Source organism: Asterias amurensis, chromosome 14 (assembly GCF_032118995.1).
Source record: "Asterias amurensis chromosome 14, ASM3211899v1".
In the NCBI taxonomy this organism is placed as follows: domain Eukaryota; kingdom Metazoa; phylum Echinodermata; class Asteroidea; order Forcipulatida; family Asteriidae; genus Asterias; species Asterias amurensis.
In genome coordinates this window covers 16,277,411-16,300,044 of record NC_092661.1, presented here as the reverse complement: position 1 = coordinate 16,300,044, position 22,634 = coordinate 16,277,411, and the positions used below count along the sequence as shown (strand labels likewise).

Sequence of the window (22,634 nt, the reverse complement as noted above, 5' to 3'; positions counted from 1 at the left end):
CCGGCGGAGCCTGAGGCGACTCCCAGGTAAATCCGTAATTTCGAAAACGGGCAGAAATTACGATCCTACGTAGTCTGGTGCCAAGTACCTTGGTAATTTCCGCACTATGTAAATACGTTCGGGACGGTAGATGTTAGTTTCCAAACGCCAGGAGTCGATCGTTACACGTGAAAAGGATCCGAAATAACCACACTGTTAAGAACGCTTTTAGACTTGACCAAGTCCGTGCAGCATTTCTCGTGTTGCGAGTGGATGGGACCCACTGCAGGGGTACATACGTATCACTCTCCACGTTGCAAAACTTCTCAACACAAACGTACGTTATCAATTAAGTTAAGGCCAATCAAAAGACTGGTCCATTCCCTTTCAGTACACAAGAGATTCATCTAGTTCTGCTGATTTTAATATTTAAGACCGAGAGTCCCCCTAAATTGCTTCATATACTGTGGCAAGTCACTTTGCCGTGCGTACAGTTTAAGAATTCATTTTATCATAGTTTGATAAAGCTCCATTGTATTTATTTGAGATTTTTAAAAATTAAAGACCACGCGAGTCCCTTTGCAGCATAGGCTACTGTGCGTGTGTAAACAACGTTCACCGCTGTGCGCACAGTTTAAGATTTCATCAACGCCACGGGTCGATTTGTAAAACGGTTTATCAATACGTTATCATTCAAATTAGACCAATCAAAGACAGTCATTACCTAAACAAAGCATTCATGTAGCATTACTGATTTTATTATTATTTTATAAAGCTCCGTTATATTTATTTCAGATTTCTGAAAATTACACACCACGAGTCCCTTTGCAGCATACTGTGCGCGTGTATTACACTGCTGTGCGCACAGTTTAAGATGTCATCAACGCCACGGGTCGATAAGTAAATCGGTTTATCAATACGGTATAATTCAAATTAGACCAATCAAAGACTGTCATTACCTAAAAAAAGCATTCATGTAGCATTACTGATTTTATCATAATTTTAAAATTCTCCATTATATTTGTTTCAGATTTATGAAAATTACATTCCACGAGTCCATTTGCAGCATACTGTGCGTGTGTACTACACTGCTGTGCGCACAGTTTACAATTTCATCAACGCCACGGGTCGATTTGTAAAACGGTTTATCTATATGGTATCAATCAAATTAAACCAATCAAAGACTGCCATTCCCTAAACAAAGGATTCATGTAGCATTCCTGATTTTATCATATTTTTATTAAGTTCCATTATATTTATTTAAGATTTTTGAAAATTACACACCACGCGTCCCTTTGCAGCATACTTTATGGTGTACATCACTGCTGTGCGTACAATCAACGATTTCATCAACGCCACGGGTCGATTTGTAAAACGGTTTATCAGTACGTTATCATTCAAATTAGACCAATCAAAGACTGTCATTACCTAAACAAAGCATTCATGTAGCATTACTGATTTTATCATAATTTTATAAAGCTCCGTTATATTTATTTCAGATTTTTGAAAATTACAAACCACGCGTCCCTTTGCAGCATACTTTATGGTGTACATCACTGCTGTGCGTACAGTCAACGATTTCATCAACGCCACGGGTCGATTTGTAAAACGGTTTATCAACACGTTATCATTCAAATTAGACCAATCAAAGACTGCCATTTCCTAAACAAAGCATTCATGTAGCAAAACTGATTTTATCATATTTTTATAATGCTCCATTATATTTATTTCAGATTTTTGAAAATTACACACCACGAGTCCCTTTGCAGCATACTGTGCGTGTGTACAACACTGCTGTGCGTACAGTCAACGATTTCATCAACGCCACGGGTCGATTTGTAAAACGGTTTATCAACACGTTATCATTCAAATTAGACCAATCAAAGACTGCCATTTCCTATACAAAGCATTCATGTAGCAAAACTGATTTTATCATATTTTTATAATGCTCCATTATATTTATTTCAGATTTTTGAAAATTACACACCACGAGTCCCTTTGCAGCATACTGTGCGTGTGTACAACACTGCTGTGCGTACAGTTTAAGATTTCATCAACGCCACGGGTCGATTTGTAAAACGGTTTATCAATACGTTATCGATCAAACGAAGCCAATCCAAGACTGTCATTACCTAAACAAAGCATTCATGTAGCATTACTGATTTTATCATAATTTTATAAAGATCCGTTATATATATTTCAGATTTTTTAAAATTACAGACCACGAGTCCCTTTGCAGCATACTGTGCGTGTGTATAACACTGCTGTGTGTACAATTTACAGTTTACGACGCCACGGGTCGATTTGTAAAACAGTTTTATCAAAAGGACCCGCCCTTTGATGGTCCTTCGATTATGTCGTCCTACAACTTACACGAATGCAGAAAAAGATTGCTGGTGATGGACCGGGAGCAATGGTTTTCATGTATTCAATTTCAAGTAATGAAACAAACAACTTCACTTATATCTAAACTGAAGACACGCTTGGTTTAAAAGTTGTTTCCTTTATAATGTAAAGGCAAACACTCTTCACACCTTAGCAGTTGAACATCTGCCAAGATTTCTGTCACACAATACAAAATCAGGTCTTGGTCAGTTTCCAATACATGCCCCCCCCCCCCAATGAATAAATGTAGGTTTCCTCGGTCAAATTTGGCAAATGAGCAGTGGAATTAACTTTCATGCGCTGGAATTAAAGCTGTTTTGCCTCTCCAATTGTGACTGCGTTTCAAATTTAGAATTCGGCCCTTCAATTTCGTATTGAGTCGAGTTATTAAAATTCCTTTAGCACATCAATTTAGCGTATCGTCATTCTTTTTCGAGACACACAAGCTTGAAGAAGCGTCTGCGAATTTCAATGCTGCTTTGTTGAATTGTTAAATTGAATGACGCTGTCCCCGCAGCATTACAGTTTTTGACTAATCATAAAAACGAAATTACCCCTTTCAGTAGCTTTCGATTTCGCGCGAATTAGAACAGGTTGTTGATGGTTAAATTGGCTGCTAATTTGCCGAAATTGACCAAGAAAATCTATTAATAAATAAATAAATAAATAAATAAAATAAACAAATAAAATATATAATGAGTAAGGTATAAATGGCCTTAGCTTTCGATCCAAACAGGACCTTCTTCGGAGGCATAAAGTACAAAAAGATTAATAAATAAATTTAAAAAAGAAAAAAGAGAAAAAAATTAACACCGTATGGGCAGGGGTGTGATAGGTTGTTGACATCAAAAATAAACTAATAAAAAAATAAATAAAAATAATGTGCAAAGCGTGAAGCTTGCGAGCGCGAAAGCATCCGAATGCGAGGCATTCTTACACTAATTTTCTTTGGTTTTGAAAGCCCACAATCTGGGGTGTTTCATGTGGTTTTTATCTAAGTTAATTTTCTCATGAATTTTATCTTAGTTATAAAATCTATTAATTGGAATAAAAGAGAAAAAAGAGGATTAATCACACCCTGGTAATGAAAATATAATAAAAACAATCAGATTTAAAAGAAAGTACGGAACAGTTGCCTACAATTTTTTTTCAGTCAATTTTAGGCCATCACGACAAACAAAAATAAATCGTCTGCTTATTTGACAAAATTGAGTGTCTTCACTAGTGACATTCATACTATCGCTCTAGATATATTATTTTTTACAGAGAAATCAGCAACTACCTGATTTTTCCCCCACATGTACTTATGGTAGTCCCGAATAACATGTGAAAGTCGTCAATGGTAAAACTTGCAAAGTACGAGTTGTTTTAATTATAGAAAATAATTATTGGAAAACAGCGCCCTCTATTGGTCGAAACTGGAGAACTGTGCACAAACTGTACAAATGGGCAAATCACCATGCACAAAAGAATTGGGAAATTATTTAACTGTTTCGTCCAATTGAGTGCCTTGCAGTCCTTGATAGCCGGTCTGTGCTGGCTTACTCACTTACATCATAGATGAAGGACAGCCTTCCTCTATGCTTTATCAAACCAAAGTGTTTCTGTGTCGTATGTGAAAACATTACTTCATTCCCCCCTTAATTTTAATTCAATTGTTTTAATACTATCACCAACAAAACTTTCTGAACCTAATTTTGGTCATTTACTAAGTTTACGGAGCTTAAGACAGGCCATTTAAATTTTAACTAAATGAAGAACTTGATATAAAAAGAGGATATTGTATGGAAGAGCCACACATTTTTATTTCTCACCGATTTTTGTTTGTTCCTTCCTTCTCTAGATGCAACTTTCTTATGATACAATATTCAAAAATCAGAAATAAACAGAATGGAGCATTATACAAATGGGATAAAATCAGTAATACTAAATAAATCCTTTGTTATCGTATTGATAAACCGTTTTACAAATCGACCCGTGGCGTTGATGAAATCTTAAACTGTGCGATAGCGGTGTTGTACACACGCACAGTGTGCTGCAAAGGGACTCGTGGTCTTTAATTTAAAAAAGAACTGAAATAAATATAATGGAGCTTTATAAGTTTATGATAAAATCAGTAATGCTACATGAATGCTTTTTGTAGGGAATGACAGTCTTTGATTGGCTTCATTTGAATGATACCGCATTGATAAACCGTTTTACAAATCGACCCGTGGCGTTGATGAAATCTTAAACTGTGCGCACAGCGGTGTTGAATACACACGAACAGTAGCCTATGCTGCGACAGGACTCGCTTGGTCTTTAATTTTCAAAAATCTGAAACAAATATAATGGAGCTTCATAAAATTATGATAAAATCAGTAATGCTACATGAGTCCTTTGTTTAGGTACTGGCAGTCTTTGATTGGTTTCGTTTAAACAATAACGTGTTGATAAACTGTTTTTACAAATCGACCCGTGGCGTTGATGAAATCTTAAACTGTACGCACAGCAGTGTTGTACACACGCACAGTATGCTGCAAAGGGACTCGTGGTGTGTAATTTTCAAAAATCTGAAATAAATATAATGGAGCATTATAAAAATATGATAAAATCAGTTTTGCTACATGAATGCTTTGTATAGGAAATGGCAGTCTTTGATTGGCTCCGTTTGAATGATAACGTAATGATAAACTGTTTTACAAATCGACCCGTGGCGTTGATGAAATTGTAAACTGTACACACAGCAGTGTTGTACACACGCACAGTATGCTGCAAAGGGACTCGTGGTCTTTAATTTTCAAAAATCTGAAATAAATATAACGGAGTTTTATAAAAAATATGATAAAATCAGTAATGCTACATTAATGCTTTGTTTAGGTAATGACTGTCTTTGCTTGGTCTAATTTGAATGATACCGTATTGATAAACCGTTTTACAAATCGACCCGTGGCGTTGATGAAATCTTAAACTGTGCGCACAGCGGTGTTGAATACACACGCACAGTAGCCTAAGCTGCAAAGGGACTCGCGTGGTCTTTAATTTTCAAAAATCTGAAATAAATATAATGGAGCTTTATTAAATTATGATAAAATCAGCAGTGCTACATGAATGCTTTGTTTAGGTACTGACTGTCTTTGATTGGCTTCGTTTGAATGATAACGTGTTGATAAACTGTTTTACAAATCGACCCGTGGCGTTGATGAAATCTTAAACTGTGCGCACAGCAGTGTAGTACACATACAAAGTATGCTGCAAAGGGACTCGTGGTGTGTAATTTTCAAAAATCTGAAATAAATATAAGGGAGCTTTATAAATTTATGATAAAATCAGTAATGCTACATGAATGCTTTGTATAGGTAATGGCAGTCTTGGATTGACTTCGTTTAAATGATAACATGTTGATAAACCGTTTTACAAATCGACCCGTGGCGTTGATGAAATCGTAAACTGTTCGCACAGCAGACTCGTGGTCTTTAATTTTTTTAAATCTGAAATAAATGTAATGGAGTTTTATAAAAATACGATAAAATCAGTAATGCTACAGGAATCCTTTGTATAGGGAATGGCAGTCTTTGATTGGCTTAATCTGAAAGATAACGTATTGATAAACAGTTTTTAACAAATCATCTTTTAGTTGATGAAGAGTTTGTATTCTGTGGCTACACATTGCTTTGTTGTTTATTTAAAAAATCTGGAAATATACTTTAAAAATCAGCAATACATGACCCCTTTGTATATTAATGGTTGTGAATAAAAATAAATAAAACAAATGTCTGAACTTAAGAGCGAAACTCCAAAACATCGGTGTAGCTACCATACAAAAATACACAAACAAATCTTAGGGAGAAAAAGCTCAAGGAATGGTAGCGAGTCTATGTATTGCTGCCCCGTTTGACGACTACCGATTACATCGGATCCTTTCGAGTAGCGATCGACTCCTGGCGTTTGGAAACTAACATCTACCGTTCGGGACATGACGTTTTGCTAAAAATAACAAGCGCCCTCAACATTTTAAGCAATCAACTTTAAACAAAATAAGGTGACAGGGTCGCTGGAAATGTGACGAAGTTTGAGCTATAGACTTTCGTCAAACATCACACACGACCATCATGAATTATCACTGAATAATCAACAGTGGGTACTCAGAAGTTCGCGCAATATAGAAATGCGTGAAATTTGGTGGACCATCATTAATGCGCATTTCCTAAAATGCCTCGTTTTCTATTTTTGTTGAAAGCGCGCTTATAATTGGTTGCCAGAGGGCGCTGTTACGGAAATAAATGCTTTCGACTGCAACTCGTCACCCCCCCACACACACACATGCGCTGCGCTGCTCTAGGGCAAGCAGCTTGGGTTGGAACAACATAAGTTTTATTCTAACTGGCTTTTACTCTTTTAAAGTTGCTGAGTATCTACTTGTCGTATAAAGCATTTACAATATACGGTTTCTTCACTCATCATTGAATTCTGTTTCGTTTGCTGTTTTAGGTGAGTATTTTCTTACCAAATCACTGACATGCCATCCTGGATTCCTGATTCTTGTAATTTTATCTTGGCCCGAGGTCGAAATAGAATAGAATTCTACCTCCATGGACCCAAACCATGGTGATCCATTCATTTCCGTCCTCCATCCTCTACTCTATCAATGATGCTGTGGTTTGTAGTAGGATATTTATTTTATGGAATTATTGGCTGATTTAAAAATGATTTTTTAATTTATGGAAATTTAATAATTATTCAAGAAGACGATTTGTATTTTGTGCATAGGCCTACTTTTTCTTGTTTCACAAGCATGACAAGGCCAAGGGCATAAGGTTTATCGCGAATAGCAAAATATAAAGAGAGGGCGCTGTTGAACCAACACAAAGGTATAAGCGTTACGTGCGCGAATCGTAGAAACTGCATAGAAACCGCCCCCATTCCTTCCCACAATGCATTGTGTTTCTGAATCGCGATAAACCTTAAATGGCAATTTTTAATTTTTTTGTCAAAATTAAACTGTCGTTACTGATTGGTTGGTGCAGTTGGTGAGAATGTTTTCTTTATTTATACGCTTGATTGAGTGGGGAGCACAAATCACAATTATTTATGTGAATATTTGCGATTTGTTGGGGCACACATCAAAATTGTTTACGCTAATTTTAATAATATTTATGTTAATATTTGCGATTGTGGTTTATGTGAATATTTGTTGGGGCACAATTCAAAATTGTTTACGTTAATATTTATGTTAATATTTGCGTTATGGCTTAAATTGCAATATCCATGTGAATATTTAAGTGAATTTTTGCGATTTAGGGCGAAAACCGTGAATATTCACTTGGTTTTCATGTAGGCCTAAATATGCAGTACAGTGTATTGTTTGAATGTCCCTTCAGCAGGGCCACCATATACAAAGGAACTTGGGTCCAGTGTTGTAGCCACGATGGGCGGTGCTAGGCGGACCTGCCCAGAACTAACAAATTTTACCGAGCACTCTGAGCAGAATACACTGTGCTGCCCAGCCAGCACAGATTTCCCCCAGATTGCACTTCAGCAAAATGATGGCCCCATATCAAAACAAGAATAATTTTGTTGAACCGCTCGCCCTCAGTGGACTAAATTTGTTTTAGAGCCTACCACAAAAAATGGTCTGGCTACAACACTGCTTGGGTCTGAAAGGATTCTATTTTAGGCATGGAGTCAATGAGCCTAACACAACAACACTCTGACACACAGGACATAATACAGCCCTATTCACCTTAAAGGGTCTATGTACTTTTTCCTAACACAAAACACAAGGTCCACAGATTTACATTAAACTTACACAGTTTGAAGATTATGATAGTAGAAAGCTTCCCTTGAAATTTTACTTACTGAGGTGCTGTAGTTTTTTTTTCATCTCAGTTTTAGCATGTAAAAAACGTATTAACCAGTTATGCTACGGTTATGATATAAAATCATAACTGGTTAATGGGATTTTACATTTCTCAAAAACTACAGAGCCTCAGTTAGTAATATTTCAAGGGAAGCAAACGCTGTAAGTAAATCCTTGAAAAGGATCCGGGTACTTTTTGTAACACAAAACACAATGTCCACAGATTCACATTCTACTTACACCGTTTGAAGATAATGATATTAGAAAGCGTACCTTTAAATATTAGTTGATGAGGTGCTGTAGTTTTTGAGAAATGAGTAAAACAATGTAATGAAAATACGTTTTTACATGCTAAAATAATTTTCGTCTCATGATCAATGAGACGAAAATTATTTTTTGACATTGTTTTACTAATTTCCCAAAAACTACAGCACCTCAGCAAGTAATATTTTCAGGGAATCTTTCTACTATCCTTATCTTCAAACGGTGTAAGTTTAATGTGAATCTGTGGACATAGTGTTTTTTGTCCTACAAAAAGTACATAGACCCTTTAAAATACAATAACGAATAGGACTGAACTGTGTATAGGCCTAGAAAACTAGGTCAGGTTTTTCACCATGTGAAAATCTCATATTGAGAAGTGTTCTGAAAATAACCAGTGTTTGACTGAACAATCAGAACTTGAGATTAAGGCTCTAAACCGCACGGCCATGACACCTTGTATGAATAGCCCATCCCAAATGAACAGACCCAGGTGCCCTGGAAAATCATTCATTCCAAATTGTATGAAGGTATTCGCTTTTAAAAGCTTGCCATGAACTATGTGACACAGCAATTCATCGGCTCACCTTGAATACTGCTCCAAATCTGTTGGCCGAGGTGCCTTTGGTATAAAAAATACAGGATTCAGGGGAATAACAAACATCAATGTTTAATTTTAGTCTGAAAGACTACTGATTAGGCCCTATGTGGTCATAAATTTCAAAGCCATTGCACATTTTCGGAACAGAAACAAAAAAAGTTCACAGATTTACAAATAACTTACAGGGTTTACAGAAGGTAATGGTGAAAGACTTCTCTTGAAATATTATTCCATGAAATGCTTTACTTTTTGAGAAAACATTAAAACAATTATCAATTCTCGATATCGAGAATTATGGATTTTAAACACATGTCATGACACGGCGAAACGTGCGGAAACACTGGTGGGTTTTCCCGTTATTTTCTCCCGACTCCGATGACCGGTTGAGCCTAAATTTTCATATGTTTGTTACTTTATACATAAGTTGTGATAGACTAAGTGTGGGCCTTTGAACAATACTGTTTACCGAAAGTGTCCAACGGCTTTAAATAGAGCTATGTCTTTCTGTAAAATGTAAATTCAACCCTAACCCTTTACCAAAGTGAATTGTACCACTTCTAACTTGATGTTCCATCATTACAGTGCCTCGACTCTCACAGCAGATTATTTCAAATTTGTGACAAGTTTGTTATTTCATGTATGGTTGATCCCCCAAAACAGGATAACTTTGACTATTTTTGTCAACTCTACCAATCCTTTACACCTTAAAAAAAAAATGCAATTATTTAAAAAACAATTTGACCTCCTTCTCTCAGACAGAATTTTCATCACGGCGTTGCCTAAACACCCTGTGGAGAGAGCGCCCCCTATCATGCCAAGATGGACCTTTCTGGGATGCGTGACACGGGGAGTGAGCTGACACACTACGAGGGTACGGAGAAACTTCTTGAAATTTGGTTTGAGCCCTCGGGCAAGAGTGACATCCCCGATAAGGTTACCCACGACCTGAAAGCCATTCCCAGGTTAGTTTCCTTCTCCCCGGAGGTAGTAAGTGATGAACCAAAGACTATTACCAAACTTGATTAACGGATGACGTCAAGATTCTAAAGTGGGAATATTGAGACTAGTAAGAGCATAGTTTTTTTTTATAGCTGTTTTTAATATTATTTTTTATGCAAGTCGCCAGACACACAAGGCCGGCAGGCCACTTCAAGGTGTGGGCTTCAATTATTTTATTCCAGAGGCCGTTGCCACCTACATGTACTCCTAGGGCTGAAACAGGGTTACCCCCTTTACAGTCCATACAGATGTAGGCTTGGGTACTATCAGTCCGAAGCCTGGCCGGTAGAGCAGAAAGCACTACTTACCCAATTTTACATAGCAAGTGTCACGACCGGGATTCAAACCAACACTCTGCTGATCAAACACCAGAGCTTGAATCCAGTGCTGTTAACCACTCAGCAATGACAGGCCACGCCATAGTGAATAGATAATACACATCCATAGCCTTAAATAGTATGAAGGGCTCGTTTCTAAAGAATGATTTTGCTCCTTGCGTATTGAAGTGTGCCATTCTTGGCAGACATACCCTAGAACTGGTCTTGTGTAAAAATGAAAACCGCAAGTATGTCAAACACAGAAATCTTGGCTTTCTTAAAGGCAGTGGACACTATTTCTAATTACTCAAAATAATTATGGCATAAAACCTTTCTTGGTGACGAGTAATGGGGAGAGGTTGGTGGTATAAAACATTGTTAGAAATGGCTCCCTCTGAAGTGCCATAGTTTTCGAGAAAGAAGTAATTTTCCACAAATTTGATTTTTGAGACCTCAGATTTAGAACTTGGGATCTTGAAATCAACCATCTAAACGCACACAACTTCCTGTGACAAGGGTTATTTTTCTTTCATTATTATCTCGCAACTTCGATGACCGATTGAGCTCAAATTTTCACAGGTTTGTAATTTTATGCATATGTTGAGAAAGACCAAATGAGAAGACTGGTCTTTGACAATTACCAATAGTGTCCAGTGTCTTTAAGCTGCTTATTTGTAATCTGCCTATTTGTTATTGTATCTTTCACTCCATGTATATTTTATTGTTCTCTTTATGCGCTTAGAGCCTTTTTCATTCTGCGCTTTACAAATGTCATTATTAATTTTATGTTTTATTTTGATCTCCAGGGAACGCCTCGTTGAACTGCTTGGTTTGGTTCATTGTGAGATAGTGAGTGAGAAGTGTCGAGATGATCTCCACGCTTACGTCCTCAGGTAATTTTGCTTAGCGCTGATGAAGCCACTGTAACCACTCACAATACACTGGTACCACCCATTACCACAATGTACTTTACCTGTCAGCATTGTCTAGGCTTATAGTGCCACAATTATAGCACCCAAGCAGATCCTTCCTAATGGCCTATGTCAAAGGTTATCTCTTCTGCACAATTGCAGTTAATTTTTGTCCCATGCTTTTAGCCTTAGAAATTATAAGATTACCTTACCACTAGACCACTGAGCATGCCAAGTGGCAAGAGGCAGTTTGAATCCTATGTTTTATTTTATTTTGTACACACATCGGTGTCTGGGTAAAACACAAATGACGTTCTGTATCCATGGTATAAGCAATGCAAGTTTAACATTTAAATTAATTGTTAAGTTACTTTTAAGAAGTATAAGATCACAGCTTCTTAAGGGGTGTTAAATTTGCATCAAGGTTTGCGAATATTAATTTTTGTTTTTACCCTAACGCTATAGTGTGTTAGCACTGTAATACTCATTACTATCGAGAGCTCTGTGGAATACTTGGGTGGGATTCAAACTTACGACCTTTTAAAACCCTATTTTCTCCTGTCAATATTTCAGTGAGAGTAGCATGTTTCTGTCAACAAGGCGCTTTATCCTCAAGACGTGTGGGACGACCACTCTCCTGAACGCCATAGAGCCCATCATGAAACTAGCCAAGGAGTTCTGTGACTTTGTTGTTAAGGTAAAAATGAAAAGCAAAGAATTAGTTATTTGTCTGATGTTTCAACCCTAGCAGAGTCGTTCGTGACTGCTAAAAGTTTTTCTCTTTTTTAGCCTTTGAGAAAGACTCTGCTCAGGTCGAATTGTCAGGCCATTAACTCTGTTTTTGCCTAATACCAGTCAGTCAGTGTAGATATTCCCAGGCATGCAACTTTTCCTCAGATCAACTGATTTCCTGTTTTATTAATCTCAGTTTTACCATTCAAAATTGGAAAATACTATACAAAATCATTGAAGTTTTGAAATTTCCTCTTTTTTTTGTGAAGTTACAGTTGCATGCCTGTTTTTTTTTAAATCATCCTGTGAACATCCTTGTTGGGACTGGAGGCAAAGACTAGGGGCAACAGCGGCAATGACAAGGGGCATGGAGGCAACGACTGAGGGCTTAGAGGCAATGACTAGAGCCATAGAGGCAATGCACAGGGGCTTGGATGCAATGACATGGGGCATAGAGGCAACGACCAGGGGTACCAATAAGCTTGGGCGATATCAATTTATTTTATTCACGATATATCGCCGACAATATATCGCGATATTTGATATAATCGCAATTAATTAAATTTGACATCATCATTCTTCAAACTCCAAGTGAAAGTTGTAGAAGAGACAGTCATAGCATAAGAGAGGTGTTCTAATGACATATTGTTCTGGTTTTACTCCAAACCTATGGGGTGCAAGATGTCTTAGCTAGGAAATACATTGTGATATTGCGATATTTAATCGATTTCGCAATATATTGCGATATATCGCGATATATCGCGATATATTGATATTTCGATTAAAACCAAATCGATCCGATATCGAAATCGTTTCCAAATTGCTATCGCGATATTCAATAATATCGTGATATTGCCCAAGCTTAGGTACCAAGACAATAACCAGGGGCAAGGAAGCTATATCCGGGGGCATTAAGACAATTAACACAAAGGGCACCAAGGTTATCACAAAGGGCATGGAGGCAATAGCCTCAGATGCTTTCGTGAAGCATCAGGCGTGGTGTCTGCTGCCACCTAGCGACCAGTTCCTCTGTTATTGTTACTTCTGCACCTTCAACACCCAGCAGGGTGGATATGTGCGCATTACAAGTCTTATTATTATTATTTATTTATTATTCTACTGCTGTGTACAAAATGCCAACAGACAACCAACATTTTAAACAATTATTTTTTGTAGGATTTGTTTTACTCCCGAAAGAATTTCTTCCGCCCTGAGCTCCAGCAGGTTCCTCATCAGAGCTTTGCCAGTGAGGTCCAATACCTGGATACTCTGTTTGACAGTAAGTTGGGTATAATTTAACAAAATTTGGTTTTAAAACTCATCCAGCCAGCGAAAGAAGATTTTGTTTAAGGGAAATATAGTTTATGTGTGTTCTTCACCTCCCGCATCGAAAAGATTTCAGTGTTTTCCCTTTTTTTTCAGAATCTCATCCCTGATAAATACATTAATTCAAAGTGAAATGCTTCTCAAATGCTTAATACGATCAAAAGCCGCTGTACTTTTTGTCAATTAAGTTTTTATTGCCAATAATTTTAAGAGTGATTGCCAAACGCTTACAGACCCTTTAAGTTTCGTTTCCCAAAACCTTGTTTATGTGTGAATATTTGCTGATGACTGGAATGATTTTGTATTTGACAGATGGAGCAGCCTACATGTTGGGACGAATCAACGGAGATTGCTGGTACGTTTATCTTCTGAATCCATCCAAACAATTTTGCTCGCCAACATTTACTGAGACCGTCGGAAATCGGTCTGTCCGTCATTGTGCACTTCTTTAAATTGAAAATAACACATATAATATTAATAGGTTTCGCAGTATGCAATACCGGCCTTGGAACTTTACACTTGAAGGGGCGGGGCAATTGTCCCTCAAATGAGGGGCACTTCTATGAGGCATATGGAAATTTATTTTAGAATGTTGCAAAGGGCACCAGGGCTTCACAGAAATTTCTTTGGGTGCTGTTGGGTAATTTTTCCGGTCCATTACCCACCAAACCCTTTCATCACATGCTAAAAAAAGAAGTTTCTGACATCTGAATTAATTTACAGATACAATTTTTCTTTTTGGACACTCTTTCATCTTTTATAATGTTTTAAACAAGTTGGTGCTTTTAATTTTTTATTTTTTTTCTTCTTTAAGACTTCAGAGTCAACTAAGAATGTGAAATTCCATATCACTCCAACTAAACTGTCTAACTATTTCTTGTTTTTTTTTTCAGGTATCTGTACACACTGGATAACACCAACCAGAACCAACCTGATCAAACGCTTGAAATATCCTTTGAAACTGACGATTAAATTTATGCTTTATAATTTTTAAAAGTTGCTTTTAATCATTTCTGTAAAAAGTTGCATGGCCCGGTTTTCCCCAAAAGAAATTGTTATTATTTTGTTTGCTTAACCAACAAATGTTGACAGATGACGCTGTGTCAAAACTGAAAAACAAAGAAGCATTTTTGCATTGTGCACAGCCACAATCATTGGTGCAATTTTTTTTTATACAAAGACATCAAATGATACAACTTTAGATCTTGTATTCAACAACCTCAATCACTTTTTTATTTCACCATTGACACAGCGATTGTTAATTAATGTAGAAATAACATTGATTTATTTTTAATTAATTTCTATATTTACATGTTAGTAAAGCTGTATGTATTAAGAAATTTTGTCATCCTGACAATAATTAATTTTCAACTACCACTTTTCTTTCGTACAAAACCCTAAAGTAAAAGCTTAAACTTTCTTAAAGCTAAACAAATATATCAATTTTAAATTTAATCTGAAATTTTTAGGTCAATTTGCCCAAAGATTATACAGTAGTAGCATCTTGTTTGGGAGAATTTTAAATTTATTTGCATTTATTATATTTTATTGTATTTAAAAAAAAAAAACTTTTTGTAACATAAACATTTATTCTATGACCCTTGACCTTGTATTTGCACATCTTGATGACCAACCTTGACCCCAAGGTCATGAAGCACTTTGAAAACACCACCGGCCGTAATGGCAAAGATGTCACTAAGGTTTGTATTCTGTATTTATCGGATCCTAGAGAAATTTCGAGTGCAAACATTTATATTCAGTTTTGGTTTTTACCCATATACACCGATGTCTGATCCCCGTTGCAAATTTAACAACTGTTAAATCGTTTGCAGTACCCGCTGCTAAAACATAGGATTCAAACTGCCTCTAGCTACCGGGCAATCTCGGTGGTCTAGTTGGTATGACACTGCTCTAGAATTGCAAAGGTCTTGGGTTCGAATCCCACCTGAGTAATATGCCTGTGATTTTCTTTTCTTACAGAACTCGGGTAAGTACTTAGTATACAGTGCTAACATACATCGACGTATATGGGTAAAAACCAAAAATTCATATTCTTTATTCTTGATGCAAATTTAACATCTATTAAATGCAAACATTTAGTCGACCCATGTTTGACCAATCAAACGACTCATTTGTAAGCCTAGTCAAATAGCGGTTCCACGGTATTCAACACTCCATTACCTTCCGCCTTTTGGCTATAGTGTCACTGGCTCCCCTGTAGTGTCGCTGGTTTCCCTCTGCACTTTACACATGTATACATGGAACAGGCCTTTGGGACCACGGAAGAAACTATGGTCGGAAACCAATGTCCTGTGGCTGGTTCCAAAATGGTCAACCAGATTAGTCAACAAACTGACCAGTAGTCAACCAGCATGGGTTCAAGTCAAAATAATCAACCGTTAGTTAACCATGGTGCACACTCAAACTTACTCCTAGTTGTGCTGTGACTTGTTTACATGTATCTCACTGGGTTTTTAGTAGCGTCGGTCTGGAACACAAATGTTTATCGAACCCGGGAAATGGAAGACTTCTCTTTGATCTCCCATTGTTTGGACTTAATTTGAAAAGGGAAAATTTTAGAAGTGTTTTTGTTTACCCTGTTCGCAATTGTTTTAAATTTTTCGGCATGTTTACTGGCTTTTGTGTTACATCTGTAAAGCACCTTGTGAGTCTTTTCAGGCATATTTTGGTGCTATACAAATACTGTTTGTTATCAATTATTATTTCTTAACTTGAGTATTAACTTTGCATTTTTAATCTTTTTCTCAGGAGTCTGGAATAGCAGATCTGTTACCGGATTGTCAGATTGATGAATTTCTTTTTGAACCATGCGGCTACTCCATGAATGGTTTGTTGCCCAAGGTAAGAAAATAACTAGTTGACCCCTCCTACTTTCATGGCTCTGTTTATCGTAAGCAAAGATTCAGCAGCACTGCAAGGTTTTAAACAGCTGTTTGTTTCTATATAGGATTTGAGGCATTGCATGGTGAGGTATCAATGTATATTTTTGTGGTAACACCATGTGTGTATCTACTTGCCAGGTAGAGTTTGTTCTCAGAGAACTGTCTTGCTTTATTCTACTACCGCGGAGTAGATAATCGGAGGTTCGGGAGACTTCTCAGTTCTGAAAAGAACTGTCCTGCTTTTTAACTATTACCAGGGCGGATGGTATAGAAATTATACTGGACTTCTACTTTAGCTTATAGGATCGTAATTAACTGTACTGCCGCGGAGTCAGTTCTGAATTGGTCTCAACGTTTCGACTACCTTGCTCTAGTCATCGTCAGGATATGTTTGTTTCTACTCGATTATTCCTATTCATGAATACCCTATTTGTTAAAAAAGCAGAATAATGTAGGGAAATCTGTCCTAACTTTTCTGTTTTGGGTTTACCCATATACACCGAAATGTGTGTTAGCACTGTATACTCATTACTTTCCAGAGCTCTGTTAAAAAAAAAATCCCAGGCATGTTACTCGGGAAGGATTCGAACCCACGACCTTTGCCATTCTAGAGCATTTAGTACCAAGTATACAGTGTTAAACACACTGTTATGGGCAAAACCAAAGTTAATATCCCGATGCTAATTTTCCATCTATTAAATTTTCTGTTTTTATTAAATTTCAATTCCTGTTTGGTATGTCCTCAAGGCTCCTTTTCTATAAGGGGTCAAATGGCATGCAACGCTCAATGGTTGTGCATATATTTTACATTGATTTTACATTGATTTTACATTGATTACAAGTTTATGTTAATCGGCTGACGCATTATTATCGCCAGTATTTGTCGTATTGCTCTGTGTCTGAAATGCGTTTTAATAATGTGAATTTTAAACGGTAACTATTCAAGTTTTATAAATGAAATTGATGTTGTACAATTATCAGTGTTTTATTGTCGCAACTCTGTCCTTAATTTATTGTGATTCCCCACGATTGGCGAAGCCATAGAAGGGGTATTGTGTTTCTAATACTATGTCCTTCTGTGGGCCAGGTTTGTTTTTAACACAACTCAGCGTGGACCCGAGAACAAAAGAGGTCCACAATAATGTAGGGCTTGTAACACGTCCACACATTTTAATTTTAAGCTAGCTAGTTAATTTTACTTTATTGTTTTAACCCTGGCGTAATTTGTTCGGTTGGTGAGGGATATGTAGGAGTTAAGAGTAATACATAAATTATAGTAAACTTGCGGGTATCACCATGTTGTAATTCTCTTCTGAGGGAATGTTGGCTCTGAAAAGAGACGGTTTGGTTTGAACAGTAATACTCTACTCCTCTTTAGGAGAAAAGCTGTAGGACTTAAAGGAACATTACAGAATTAAATTTGCTAGCAAAAAAGTTGCTTGCAGTGTAAGCACTTTATGTAATCCACCATATACATAAACTGACAAACCTGTAGAAGTTTGAGATCGATCGGCCATCTGGGTCACGAGAGAACAGTGAAAAACCGATTGCAAATTTTGCATAGCATCGATGCCAAACAAAAATGACTAAAACGCTCCCCGAGCGATAAACTCTAAACAGGAAATTAGATTATTTATTTCTCATCAATAATGAAATTTCAGACAGAAATATTTCAAGGGATGTTTTCAACTATCATCATCATTAGACCGTGTAAGTTTTATGTAAATCTGTGATCTTCACGAGTTTTGTTCTCACCAATTCCTTTAAATGAAAATAAATGAGAACAATACATTTGGTATTTGTTCTTTCATTGAAACACTAAAAATTCTACGTTATTTATGCAGTCATAAAGAGGTTTTTTTTCCCTTCAAATGTATTCTTTTTTTTTAACAGGATGGATATGTGACCATTCACATTACTCCAGAAGAAAAATATTCCTACGTCAGCTTCGAAACTAACATTGAAATGGTAAGTAAGATGATGATGGTCATTCCCAAAAATATTTGCCAAACAGTTTGAAATTATGGAAATATAAAGCTCTTGAATATTTTTCCACCGTGCCACTTTCCTGCTTTCCAAAATGAGTACATCGCATTGGGTCATTTCCCGTCCTTTTTAAAGGCACTGTACACGTTTGGTAATTACTCAAAATATTTATTGATATAGCATAACACCTTACTTGGTAACGAGCAACAGAGAGCTGTTGATAGTATAAACCATTGTGAGAAACAACTCCCTCTGAAGTGACCTAGTTTTTGAGAAAGAAGTAATTTCTCACTAAAATAATAAAAGACTTCTGGCCAGAAGTCTTTTATTCCTATCTGAATGCACACTATTTTGTACAACAAGGGTGTTTTTTTCTTTCATCATTTTCTTGCAACTTCATTGACCCATTGAGTCCAAATTTTCACAGGCTTGTTATTTGATGCATATGTTGGGATACACCAAGTGAGAACCTTGGCCTTTGAGAATATTACCAAACGTGTTCAGTGTCTTTAATAATAGAGCTACAGGAAACTCACAACTCTGTCACAGTTGATTGTCAGTTGCCATTTCCTTCTCTTTTTTTTTGGACATGAACTAAAAAAGATACAAATCTGTTAATGTACAGGATTTGCAGAGCATATAAAATACATGTAGTCATAGACAGCTTTCATGTTTTGTGTGATCATTACCATACACATGAAATAACAAACCTGTGACAATTAAATTAATTGGGCGTAATCCGTGCTGAGACAGGAGCAAATAGTGAAAATCTACGCACAACTTTCAGCATGCAAACACATCGTCATTGATTTGGGTTCAAAATTAGCTGATTTTGTTAGGGTTTCAGACAGTTTTCCTCCAATTGAACTTTATAGTCAGTAAGTTTTCTGACTAGAATTAAAGGATTTGGGTACTTTTTGTAACACAAAACACAATGTCCACAGATTTACATTAAACTTAGACCGTTTGAAGATAATTATATTAGAAAGCATACCTTAAAATATTACTTGCTGAGGTGCTGTAGTTTTTGAGAAATTAGTAAAATAATGTCATGAAAATACGTTTTTACATGCTGAAATAATCTTCGTCTCATAATCAATGAGACGAAAATTATTCTTTTGACATTGTTTTACTCATTTCTCAAAAACTACAGCACCTCAGCAAATAATATTTTCAGGGAAGTTTTCTACTATCATTATCTTCAAACTTTGTAAGTGTAATTTAAATCTCTGGACATTGTGTTTTTTGTCCTACAGAAAGTACATAGACCAATCCTGTATTATACCTTTAATCAATATTTAACCGAGTGTAAATAACATTTCTATTTGTGCAGAAGGACTACAGCGAGTTTGTAAAGAAAGTTCTGACGGTGTTCAATCCAGGGAAAGTTGTCATGACCCTGTTTGCAAGCAAGGTTTGTAAAGACTGAAAAATTTGGATATTATTTAAAAAAGACTGCAGTTATGTCCCCAAATATTCCAAAGATAACAAGATCAGCCTATTTGCTTACGAGGCAATAAATTGTAAATCACGTATGAGCTCTATGGGTTAGTAATGAGACAAACCAACATCTTTTGAGTCCGTAACCGTTGACGTAACACTTCTTTTTTCTCAAATAACTGTCAATGTTCTTTTGGTTTCAGACAGCCAAATGCGGTACCAGCCGAAAGGCACTGCGTGAAGTCTTCATGGATACCTACCGACGCCACGATCGACAGTTCTCCGAGTTTAAATGTTATGATCTAACGTTTGCCACTTACATCCGTGATGACATTGTCTAAACTACAACCCGGAACCAATTTCTTAAAGCTGTTCAGCAGAAAATACTGCTAAGCAAAATAGGAGTAGGCCACCAGTTGTAACAATATTTGTAGAATTTTAGATGATACCCACAGTTTCTGCTTAGCAAGATTTTTCTGGGCTTAGCGGATTTGTGTGCTTACAGGCAAAATGAAATTGAGCTCAAGTGATTTCAGTGGCCATTTTGTAACCATTTCTGGGTTTTTTATGGAGAGGTAAAGGTATTTCGATATTAAGACTTTGATGTTATTTGCTGCACTCTCTAGTGTAAATTAGTGCATTAGTTCAATGTCAATGCATTGACCAGTTAAGTTAACCTAGCATTTAACTTTATTTTTGTTTATTCCTTTGGGGTTTTGGGTAGAGAGGGGTTTTGGTAAGTGCTTTAAAATGTATTATAAATAGTACCCGCTATATCAAATCACTAATATCTGGTCAACATTTGACAGAAATTTCAGTGCTTAGGTAAGTTTTGTCTTGCCATTAGCTTCATGTGAGTTTGTGATACAACAAAAGAAATTTGTTTCTAATTGTTGACATGTTGCCTTTGGATTAAGCGCTTAGGGCTATAAAAGTGTTTGTTATGAAATGAATGTTGGGAAATTTAGCTGTTTCCAACTATTCACCAACCAAATGCATCTGTAGTATGAAGGAAAACGAATTAGTTAGTGGGCGAACATTTCAACCTTGGTGTTTCTGGTCAGCACAGTATTTGAAGAGTCAGTCTTGACACTTGTGTCTTTAAGCAAGACACTTTACAATTTTTGGTTCATCCTTTGGATGGGACAAAAAGTAGTAGGCTTCGCATGTTAAATATCCCCAATACACTGTTATTGTAGTGCAGAGGAGTTAATAGTGAGCATGTAGAGACTTAAGTCCGGTTGATACTTCTTGCGAATGCGAATGTGATGTGAATTTGACGTCACAAGTCCTCATTCGCTGTGATATTCGCAAGAGAGTTGAGCACAACTCAACTCAGTGCGAATTTCGGTGCGAATTTGTGACGTCAACATTCGTATCACATTCGCATTTGCAGAAAGTATCATCCAGGCTTCAAGCTGTTTTCCCAGTAGATAGCAACCTAAAAGTCTCTGCAGTTCAGGCCTGAAACTTCATAGAGGCAACGAAGGCGATTGCTTCGATGCCCCCTGGTCATTGCCTTGGTGCCCTTGAACTGCTCCAATAGAAATTTTCAATTTCCTCATAGGGTGCCCAAGAGGAAATGCCTTGGTGCCCTTTCAAAGTTGAAGCATACAGTCCTGCCCGTATGTAAATAAATGTAACCCTATGCAGGTACTGTGAACTGCTCCCAGGGTTTCTCCGACACCTAATTTCTATCAAGGTGGATTTACGGCAGGGTTGGAAAGATGATTTAAAAGTAGAATATAATGATACACAAAAATTTCTAAAAATTGTGGTTTTACTTTTTTATCTTGAACTTAAAGGATTTCATTCAAAAAGAAAAGAGAAAACCACACATTTTTAAAGAATATTTGGTGTGGATCCTTATATTCTACTTTAAAAACATTTGACAACCTTGTTAATTTTGCAACAAATGGTTTATGTAGCCCAAAGCGCCCAGTCTGAAGGCAACGTGGCCCTTTAAATAAATATTGATTTCTTTATTTTAAAGGGGAACAAACAGGGTCGTATTCAGTATTGTAGATATATTGTGTAGTTCTTTAAAAGCAGCTGTGCTGATTTGGCAAAACATAACATTGTAGGCCAATACATATAAAATATCAAAATGGAATACCAGTAATGGATTTTGAAAGCTTGTTGATTTGGAATTAACAAATGAAGGAACTGACAAATATCACAGAGAAATTTATCTAAACAAAACCTTAATTTTATTTCCATTAATTTTAAGAGTGGTTACCAATTCCTTTAAAAGATGATCATGGTGGAACACGTCCCTTGAAATATCTCTGCCTGAAATGCCAGTTTAAGTTTTGTTGAAATGCTGTATAATAAATTTAAAAAATGTTTTGATCTCGTGAGTCAAAAATACAACATTTGATAACGGTTTCTCACAATGTTTTGTACTATCAACCTCTCCCCATTACTCGTAATCAAGAAAGGTTTTATGATAATAATTATTTTGAGTAATTACCAATAGTGTCCACTGCCTTTAAAATGAAAATAGTTGTATCCGAGCATTTATTTGCAAGTTGGATTTGAATCGTGTCTGGGACAATGACATGCTTAGTCACAAGATTTCATTTTAATATGAACTCTGAGAGACTAGATACAGTTGCTACGTCAAATGAGTCATGGTAAGCTTTTGTGTAGTAGGATGGACGTTGGCAAACAATCATTCACATTTTACAATGATTTGGGTGGCACAATATTATGGTTCTCGGGTTTGCTCAGCTAGGGGTTGCTATACAAAAAATTGTCCCGAACCATGTGACGCAGTATCTGTCTCTAATGTCTGAGCAATTCATATTTTAAGTAATAAACCGCAAGGGAAACCGACTTAGTTTTATATCGCAAACTTGGTTGTGATCCTTGGCTATAGACTTAATGCACATGACGTAATTTCAGTAGGGCGCCCTCACCTAGCGGTCAAAAGGAGGTTGTTCATTGGCTAAT

The 22,634-nt window shown here is 36.6% G+C and overlaps 1 protein-coding gene across 2 annotated transcripts; it reads left to right on the top strand.

Moving 5' to 3' along the window:
• The first annotated feature begins 6,628 nt into the window (after positions 1–6,628).
• On the top strand, positions 6,629–22,052 carry LOC139946849 (S-adenosylmethionine decarboxylase proenzyme-like). Of its 2 annotated transcripts, none has more exons than XM_071944589.1 (12): positions 6,629–6,834; positions 9,825–10,027; positions 11,188–11,274; positions 11,866–11,989; positions 13,201–13,303; positions 13,663–13,705; positions 14,244–14,300; positions 14,972–15,050; positions 16,120–16,212; positions 18,147–18,221; positions 19,573–19,653; positions 19,883–22,052. In XM_071944589.1, the coding sequence occupies exons 2-12, from the start codon at positions 9,885–9,887 to the stop codon at positions 20,018–20,020; spliced, it is 1,023 nt and encodes a 340-aa protein (XP_071800690.1). In that variant the 5' UTR covers positions 6,629–6,834; positions 9,825–9,884; the 3' UTR covers positions 20,021–22,052. The 2 variants fall into 2 exon arrangements, with proteins under 2 accessions (XP_071800690.1, XP_071800689.1); XM_071944588.1 differs by having other exon boundaries at positions 6,637–6,834; positions 9,821–10,027.
• Positions 22,053–22,634: the final 582 nt, after the last annotated feature.

Bases quoted from the DNA above. Each gene is read 5' to 3' on its own strand.
- LOC139946849 (XM_071944589.1), top strand. From the start codon at position 9,885: ATGGACCTTTCTGGGATGCGTGACACGGGGAGTGAGCTGACACACTAC. The intron at 11,275-11,865 runs GTAATTTTGCTT...TCAATATTTCAG, and splicing joins CTCCACGCTTACGTCCTCAG to TGAGAGTAGCATGTTTCTGT. The intron at 15,051-16,119 runs GTTTGTATTCTG...TCTTTTTCTCAG, and splicing joins ATGGCAAAGATGTCACTAAG to GAGTCTGGAATAGCAGATCT.